At 38.8% G+C, this 9,525-nt stretch overlaps 1 protein-coding gene across 1 annotated transcript in view; it reads right to left on the bottom strand.

The window, feature by feature from the left end:
• Nucleotides 1–9,525, bottom strand: part of SMPDL3A (sphingomyelin phosphodiesterase acid like 3A) — a 25,220-nt gene that overhangs the window by 4,974 nt on the left and 10,721 nt on the right. Inside the window, exons 2-5 of the mRNA XM_042782293.1 lie at nucleotides 9,096–9,309; nucleotides 7,686–7,830; nucleotides 2,937–3,033; nucleotides 104–273 (exon numbers count right to left, since the gene is read on the bottom strand). Coding sequence (XP_042638227.1) covers nucleotides 104–273; nucleotides 2,937–3,033; nucleotides 7,686–7,830; nucleotides 9,096–9,309 — 626 coding nt within the window. The remainder of the gene's footprint in view (nucleotides 1–103; nucleotides 274–2,936; nucleotides 3,034–7,685; nucleotides 7,831–9,095; nucleotides 9,310–9,525) is intronic.

Here is a 9,525-nt window from a genome sequence, read left to right as displayed (position 1 = left end):
GCCAGCCTTCTGGTTAGCAGCCAAGTGCCTCAGGCACTATGCCACCAGAGCTCCCCTTTAGCCCCCTGTGGATTCCCTGCTGATTTTGGTCTATGTGATCTACCTTTTCCTTATTCTGCCAAGAGCTGTTCAATGTGTTTTCTAGCCATTCAAATTGATTTGCTGGGTCAGTCTTGTTCAGGGTTACAACATTTGGGCTGTAGTACAAGTTTGTGTTTAGACTGATGATTCTAAGTCTCGGATTAGTGGTAACTTTCTGTGAATAAAAACCACCTATAAAAACAAATTCAGAACACATTTTAGGAAAACATGCACATATATACACAGACATTGTGAAAGCAAATTGTTAATTAAGATTTACAATCTTGTCAGGAAAATTGTACTTATTTCTTGTGGTTTTGTTTGCACATTCATAGGCTGTCATTAGATTTAACAAACATTTATTAAACCCATTATTGAACTTATGTTGTGGAATTAAAAATGTAAATACGAAATTAGAAATGTAATATTTAATATAGTTTTGCAATAAAAGGCCACTATTAAGGCCAGCAAAAGGGCGGGCCCCAGTTCCAGGAACAGGGGCAAGGCAAGGATGACTAAGCCCTGAACTCAACCATACCACGTAATTGGAGAATTCAAACTTAAACTTACCAATCAGCTGTACTCTCTCTCTCTGACCACCCCCTTGTAGTTTTGCCTTTAAATACTGTGTAACTTTGTTGCTGGCTGCTCAACTCCTCTGCCCCCGCATGGGATATGAGTGGAGCCCCAGCGCGCTGGTACCTCGAATAAACTCCTCCTGCTTTTGCATCAAGAGACGTCTTTCGTGAGTGATTTTGGGTGGCGTTATCCCTTGGGTTGGGGGAGCCCTGGTGAAGGGGAACCCAACAATGTGTCAGGTCCAACATGCCACTTCTGCATATTACGGTAACAAAAATTGTATCCAATATTCAGATGAGAAGATAATTAAATGTTTTGGCATTAGGTGATAAGTCAGTGAATTTTATTTTATTGTTTAAGAAAAGATTAATATATTGACTCCTACTTTTTATGATTGGGGAGTTAAGATGAGAGAAAGGACCCTGGGTCGTGCAAGCAGTTTGCAATCAGCTGCTAACCTAAAGGTTGGTGGTTTGAACCCACCCTGCAGTTCTGCAGAAGAAAGGCCTGAATAACTGCTTCCATAAAGATTACAACCAAGAAAACCCTATGGAGCAGGTCTACTCTGTAACAGATGGGGTCACCCCATCTGTCAGAGGCCAACTTGCCCGCAGCTAACAACAAAATGAGAGCTATTGTGAAACATTTTTCCTATTGGCTGAGGAGAATTCCACTGAATGTAAGCACCACATTTTATTGTCTATCCATTCATCTGTTGTGTGCATTTAGGTTGTTTCCACCTTTTGGTTAATGTGAATAGTGCTGCATTGAACATTGGTGGACGAGTCTCTTTTTGAGTCTCCTGCTTTCTAGTTTTTTGAGTATACACATGTAAGAGTGGAATTGCTGAGTCCTATGGCAGTTCTATTTTTAGTTTTTTGAGGAATCATCACACTATTTTCCATAGTGGCTATACCATTTGCATCTCTACTAAGCAGTGAATAACAGTTCCAATTTCCCTACATCCTCACTAACATTGCTATTTTTTTCTTTCTTTCTTTCTTTTTAATATTAGTCATTCTAGTGTTTCTGGCCATTTTTGTGGCTCTGTTGTCAACCTACACAAGCTTTTCATATGTCTTGAAGGTTTAGGGGCCTAGGACTAACCATCACCAGGTCAGTTGCTGTTGAGTCATTTCCAGCTCATGACAGCCTCATGTGTGGTGTGTCAGAGGAGAACTGTGCTCCACTGGATTTTCAATGTCTGAATATTTAGAAGATCCCCAGGACTTTCTTCTGAGGCAACTAGGCTAGACTCGAACCTCCAATCTCTTGTTTATCAGCAGAGCACCTTAACTGTTTACATCGCCCATGGGCTAGACATAGCTCCCTAGACAAATTAAGATCATTACTTAATTCTAAGGTGTTCTCAAATACATTTATTCTGTGACTCTCTGAGTGCTAGCAAACAAACAAATAAATAAAACAAGGGTAAAATCTAAAGGTTTAATAAAAATAGTGGGGGAAAAGATCTGAGAGAATTCCAGACATTGACATATATTTGTCTGAAAATTTAAAAAACACCGAGGTTTTAATTTAGCAGCTTGGTACCTCCGTTAAGCTCACAAAAACTCAGAGATTGGCCTAGTGAGGGTTTGTGGACTTTGAAGTAGGGGCTTGATAGACACTACCCAGGGAAGGCCTTACTGTGTACTGCTTACACTCCTCCACACCAGGTACGACAAACAAATGCAACGCAATGCCATCAAGTCGTACCCGACTCATAGCGAACCCTCCTTGGGTTTCCAAGGAAGTATCACTACGGAAGTAGATTGCCCAACCTGCCTTCCAAGGAGTGGCTGGTGGGTTTGAACTGCCAGCCTTCTGGTTAGCAGTCAAGTGCCTTAGGCACTACACCACCAGAGGTCCTACACCAAGTATACCAAGCTCCATTTTCTGAGTTTTTACCAATTTACCAAAGGTTTGTTTCATAAAATTGTGCCTGATTGGTTAAACGTTAATTTTCATTCTCTGTTTCCAATCAATTTGCTAATTATAAACATATACTTTTATTTAAATTCAAATCCAAAATTCAGCCTGTGCTTCATTTGAAACACATCTAATAGAGGGTGGGAAAGGATTGACAAGAACTCCCTACGAGATAAACAGGTTCATAACAAATGTCCCAAAGCAATGTTTCTACTCACTCTCCTCCAGAGAAACCATGTCCAGAGGCTCTATGGAGTTGGCACACCCAAATAAACATTAAGGATTTAAGTGTAAACAACACGAATAAAAATGGAGGCAAAATATGGATAAGTAAGTCGTTCACTTACCTTTTCTTAATGTACTGATAGCTTCCTCATTTAACCATGGTTTCCAAAGGTTTGCTACTGCATTGTAAACTTTGCTGGTGGCTACAGGCAGTTGATCCTAGCCAAAAACAACATAATACACCATTTAAGTATTAGAAGATTCGTGGAGTAATCAGTTTAAACTTTACCTGAGCATTTACTAATGCATTAGGCATCTAGAGATGCAAGGATGAATATCAGATAGATGTAATCTTCAAGGGACTTATAAGTTAGTTGGGAAAGGAAAGACAAAACTGTAAAACAGTATGTTATGCTGGGTGCTACCACAGAGGTCCTGACGGTGCAGAAACAAGGACAATCAACTCCCCCAGAGTTTCAGGGTGGAGAGCCAGGAAAGCCTTTTAATCAGGCCTTGAGTAACAATTTCACTAAGTTGAAAAGAAATGGCACCAGAGAAAAAAATAAAAATGGCCCAGACACAGACATAGGCATGAAATTTGTGTGTCATACAGAGGTGTTCACGTGTTGTGGTGTGCCAGAACCTAAGATGTGCGTGGAAGTGTGTTTACTAAACAGATACTAAGAGCAAGTTTGAACCTGAATGTGTAGGTCTGGTGCAATATGCCAAAGGAATGGGAAAAATGTCATGATTTTTGAATTCATGTTTAGGAGCTCTGGTGGCACAATGCCTAAGGCATTTGACTGCTAACTAGGAAGCTGGTGGTTCAAACTCAACAGCTACTCCTCGGAAGGAAGATATTATAGAGCTTCCCCCCTGAATGAAAGACTTGCAACCATGTACTTTTGATTTAAAGTTCCCTTTATGTCAGCCTAAATAATATCATGGGGGCTCTGGTGGTATAGTGCCTGTTCTGGTTACCTAGTTACCTAGTTATTAAACCACACAGCAGGCTATTAACTTAAGTCCATTGTTAAGTCCCAAGGTCGGCAGAGCATAGCAGGCTGCTGAGCAATGACATGGCCACATGCAGGGTCCAAGCGTGCCATACACTAGAGACCATTCCCAAGGCTTCTCCTTAAATACAGGAAGCAGACCACATTCCTAAAGGCAGCTACTCAGCTGCTTGGGGTAAATCCCACCATGGAGCTGATTGCCAGTCTCATCATGGAGCCCAGCCAAGTTGACACACGAAAATAACTACCACAGTGCCTAAGGCATTTGACTGCTAATCAGAAGGCTAGCAGTTCAAACCCACTAGCCACTCCTCAGAAGGAAGGCTGGGCAATCTATTTCCGTAGTGATACCACCTGGGAAACCCAAGGAGGGGTCGCTATGAATCAGATCTGACTCAACGGCAGTGACTTTGGTTTTTTTTTTTTTTTAATTATATCATGTTTTGAATTTTTTAAGAATATATTGTGTGTGTGTGTGTGTGTGTGTATATATACATATATATATATAACCACTTTATTATCATAAAGTAGAGGAAATGGAACTGGCTTTATGGTGACAAAAGCTATAGGCCAAAACATTTTAAGAAAGTAAATACTACATAAAAATAAAAGTAAGAAGTCATTTGTGAAACTGAATAATTATTTCTCTTATAATTTTAAAAATTATATTTAAAAACTAACTCTCCTTTCTCTATTCTCCTTCTTTCCTTCTGTGTGTTGCTGATAGAGATAAATCTATTTCTTCGTGGCACTTTCCTGTCGGCACAAATGAAAATACTTAGTCATTTTCCAAGATGACACCAAAGTCACATTGGTTCAAGGTGACTTTTCCTAACTGCCTAATGTAGGATGAAAATAGATATGCATTCAGATCAAATAACAACCAAACAACTTCTTTTCATTAAATCTGATTACCCAGAATATATTTTCAATTTATGTCAGAGATCAAGATCACCTGATTGAGAATTAAACAAAGGCTTAGGCCAATCTAGATTCTGATTAAGAAATGGTAACAGTACTGGTTAAGAAATAGTATTAGAAAATAACAAAGGCTCAGTCATTTGTTTACTTTGGGATGGATGATACTGATATGGTCATGAAGAATCTTGAAATTATATAAAAATTACTCTACACACTCTTATTTTAAATATGAAAAATATGAGCACCAGAGAAGTTAGGTGATTTGTCCCAGGACAGCTGCTCAGTCCCAGAGCTGGTCTGTATCCCAGATCTTTCCACCATCAGTCTTACATCCAGTTGTATATTGCACCATGCTCCTTCCTAATCTTTTTAGATTGTGATATGATCACTGTCAAGAAATGAGGTGCAACAGCAAGGGACCCACCTATAGGTTTGGTGGTGCTGATCTTCCCAGTGTAGGAGTAAATGAGGAACCAGGCCATGACTTCCTTGGGCAGCAATAGAAAGGAATCCTTGTGCTGCCTGTACCTATCTTTCTGATGTAATGGGTGCGGACATGTGTCTGTGTGTGTATGTTTATGTAGCCATGGTGCATAATGGATTTGCATATTTGCAACATTGATGAGAATCAGATATCAGTCTCGAGAATATAGTTTGGAATGTTGCATGTTACATTTAATATTTTCAAAACTGAAAAAGGGGGAGAAGATCAGTAGAAAAATGGAAAGGGAATTTTCAGATATAAACTCTTAAGTTAGAAAGAAAAATAATTAAATGTTTAAGGTACGTTAGCTTTACCCTAGCCAAAGATATAATAAGATATAGAAGTTAGCATCTCTGCTTTTGAATTATTAAAAGATTTAACTGCATAAAAAGAAGACACAGATAAAGATAAATGAAATATAACCTCAAAATATTTAAGTAAAACATACCTTGTGTCACTACTGAATGACTATGTAACATATAGACAAGCTACAGTAACCACCACCCATTTTCTAGAGCCCCTATCCCACTTAGTGGGGCTGACTATGTGTCTAAGTGGCACAAATGGTTAAACATTAGACTACTAACCAAAAGGCTGGTGGTTCAAACCTACCCAGAAGTGCTTCAGAAGTAAGATCTGGTGATCAGCTTACAAAAGGTCGCAGCCTTGAAAAACCTATAGAGTGCAGTCCTATCTGCACACTTGGGATCACCAGGATTGAAATCAACACAACAGCAGCTAACGACAACATTATGTAAGAGTTACTAAACTCTCTGCCCTTTGTGTATACATCACCACTCATTTTCATGAAAACTTTGTGTCATAAGTATATATCGTTTCTGTTTATAAATAAGGGACCAATGGATCAGGAACATTCAGTGAATTACCCAAGTAGCCAAGCTATTGATGCACATAGTAAGATGGGGATTTAAATGCTAGTGAATCTGGCTCTTATAGTAGACTGTTTCTACTATACTAGTCTGCCTATCATTCAAGGCATATAAACACAATGTGTGTAACCTTGAGCCACCTGTAGATTGCTCTCAAGCCTCTCTACTGTGTTGGCTAACCTCTTAGAAATAACAAAAGTTGGCCATTGGTTGAGTTGCTGACCCCCAAAAGCTCACGTATTATTCATCTCAAGATGAGAGGCCAGTCCCAAAAAGTCATTTGAAACTTAAGCTTGTCCTAGAATACAACTTGTCAAAATCACTATAATTAGGTTGGAGTAGCCAAAATAACCAAAATCTCCACTTAGCACCCAGGTAACATGAGCTATAAAAGATATTCTAAGCAGAGAGAAAAATGTGGACCAAAGTAGACAGGCATGAAATTAAATATGCTCAGAAAATACTGAGTGTATTAGTCTGGCAAGAACAAGAGAGGCATCAAAGAGTGTTGGTCTAATTTAACATAGTACTAGAGTGAAGAGATACGGAATGTGAGCTCTTCCCTAGGATATGGATATGAGATGTGATTGTGAGAACTTGAACAAGTTAACATTTCTGAGCCTCTTGTTTTCTCACCTATAAAATGAAAGATTGATCTAGAGCAGGGGTCAGCAAACTTTTTCCATAAAGGGTGAGAGAGTAAATAATTTTGGCTTTCAAGTCTTTCACAATTACTCAATTCTGCCATTGCTGAAAGAAAATAGTCATAGACATCATGGAATGAATAAACATGGCAGTGTTCCAATAAAACTTTATTTACAAAAACATGTGGTGAGTCACTTGTGGCCCACAGGCCATAGTTTGACAACCTTTGTACTAAACAATCTCTGGGATCCCTTGCATCTGTACAAATGTAACATTCTACAGTATTATAACAAGACCCTGAAACTAGAACTAGTAGAACCAGCTGTTATGCACAGGATGAATTAACACATGGTCAGTCTGACTGGTTGGAGTGCAGCTTCTATCAGACATTAAATACTCTGAACACCCTGTCTGCCTGGAATTACCACTTGACTAGATGAAAAGGCTTGAACAAAGACCTCCCTCTTTAGTTCTTATGCCAGTCATTATACTTTCATTTTACAATCACAATTAAGTTTAGATCAGGGTATACAGAGCTTTGTATGCCTAAAAGAAATTCTGCAAAAGGTAAACATTTGTCATCATTAACCCTCCTTGCTAACCCTGTCATAGAAATGCCAGTGAACAATTAAATTATTTAAAAAATAGGAGAACTTGAAGATAATGATGAAGGAAAGCAGAAATTAATAAACCACAAACTAGGTAATGTGCTTCTAAAAACTACTGACATAACTTTTTATAAAATATTAGAATATTTACTTTAAAGTCTCCAAAGCACTTGTCTTGCCTTCCTCAACAATTACCATTAAGGGCACTCTACTTCCCTGACCCCTGCTCCCATCCCTGGCTGTTAATTTTGACATTACTAATAAGAAAAATTCTTGGAGCACTTCTGAAAGTTGAGGTAAAATTTACCTGTGGCCAATAGTCATGATTACCCAGGACAGGGAAAACCTGGAGACTTGGGAAAAGACTCTGGAGAGTGGCTGTCATATTAGCAATCACATTTATGACTGAGTCTGTGGAGAGTTCGGGTACTGGAACGTGAGGTGGGCTGTCCCTGAAAAGAGACAGAATCATAGAGAACGAACTCATTTTCTATAAAATATACCCATCAGGCTTTGTTACACAACATTACAGACTTCTGCTATAAAACAGCAGATAATAGTTAAAAAGAATTAAGTATTCTTCATCACTTCTGTTCCTCCCTCTCCACAGAGAATCCTACAAAAGAGAAAATTAATAGAAATATAACACAGAAAAGAAACTGGGATCTCGGTCTCTTTCACTGATTGACTGAAGATTTATGAGAGGCAAAAAAGTGCAGTAATTAAGAGCATGGACGACAGAGCCAAAATGCCTGGATTCGAATCCCAGCTTTGCCACTTCCTAGCTGTATAGACCTGGAAGCCACTTAGATGCATGGTGCCCTATAAAATGTGAAGAATACTAATGCATTTCCTAAAGGTTAAATGAGGAATTACAATGTCAAAATTAATTATCACAATTCCCAGCACAGAGTGTTTACTCTATGAGTATTGACTGAGGTATTGAAAAAAATAGGTGTCTTCACTCTGTCATGAGGGATGCAATTTGATAATTATACCACCAGAAGATGATACTTTACAAAATTGCCTTCACAGATTAACTCCTACTATCACCTTTTGTTTATGTTTCTTTATATAATCAAAATCTATTATCACATTAAGCAACACTTCAAAACATTTATACAGAAGTGTGCTGTTTATTAATTCATCCCTTAGTGAGCATAAACATATTTCTAAAGTCTATATTCCAAAAATCCAAGAGGACTTTTAAAGTTTTTATCTTTTATCTGTCTCTTTTACCCAAATAATTCCTAAAAACAATTAATCTTCTTTAAAAACCAAAACTGCCATCACATTGGTTCCAACTCATAGGGACCCCTCTTGGGTTTCTGAAGTGGTATCTCTACAGAAGTAGATTGTCCAGTTTTCCTTCCAAGGAGTGGCTGGTGGGTTTGAGCTGCCAGCTTTCTGGCTAGCAGTTAAATGCCTTAGGCACTATGCTACAAGAGCTCCCCAAACTCTTTGCTATCAAGTTGATTCTGACTCATAGTGACCCTCATTGGGTTTCCAAAACAGCAAATCTTTATAGAAGTAAATTACTCTATATTCTCTCTGCGGAGGGGCTACTGGGTTTGAACCATCAGCCTCTGGTTAGCAGTCAAATGCCTTAGGCACTGCACCACCAGAGCTTTAATCTTCTTTAGGTCTTTAGTATTCTAATGAAGTTTAGGACACAGTTAATAAATACCAAGTAGTGACTATTTATCTGATCACTTACCCTGTCCATATCATGAAAGATGTTTCCTGTCCTGAATTTTTAATAAAATCAAATGCTGACAAAATAAGTTGATAGGGGGAATCACACAGAACATCTCCAAAAGGGCCAGGGTTGGAGGCATTTGCACCTTTGGATGAAGAACACACCTTTGTGTGGTCATCTGTGATGTGGTAGGTAGGGTCTAAGTGCAAGTCAGTCACGTGCCAAAACTGTCCTGTTGATTAGACAAAAAATGTTGTTAAATTTAGTTCTTCTCTTTTGGAATTCTCATACAAATATTTACACTAGTAGCACTAGAGACAGTTGCTCCTCCCTTTGAAGGAGGAAAGTCTTAGTCCTTTAAAGGTTCTGTCTGTGTTTGCCATCGAGTCGGCCCCGACTCATAGCGACCCCTCCTTGGGTTTCCGAGGCAGTATCACTACGGAAGTAG

The sequence above is a fragment of the Orycteropus afer genome, unplaced genomic scaffold (genome assembly GCF_000298275.1).
Source record: "Orycteropus afer afer isolate SDZICR_OR568_19922 unplaced genomic scaffold, OryAfe1.0 scaffold00286, whole genome shotgun sequence".
NCBI classification, from domain to species: Eukaryota; Metazoa; Chordata; class Mammalia; order Tubulidentata; family Orycteropodidae; genus Orycteropus; species Orycteropus afer.
Note: the sequence above shows the minus strand (reverse complement) of the source record. Positions and strands in the feature narration are given on the sequence as shown.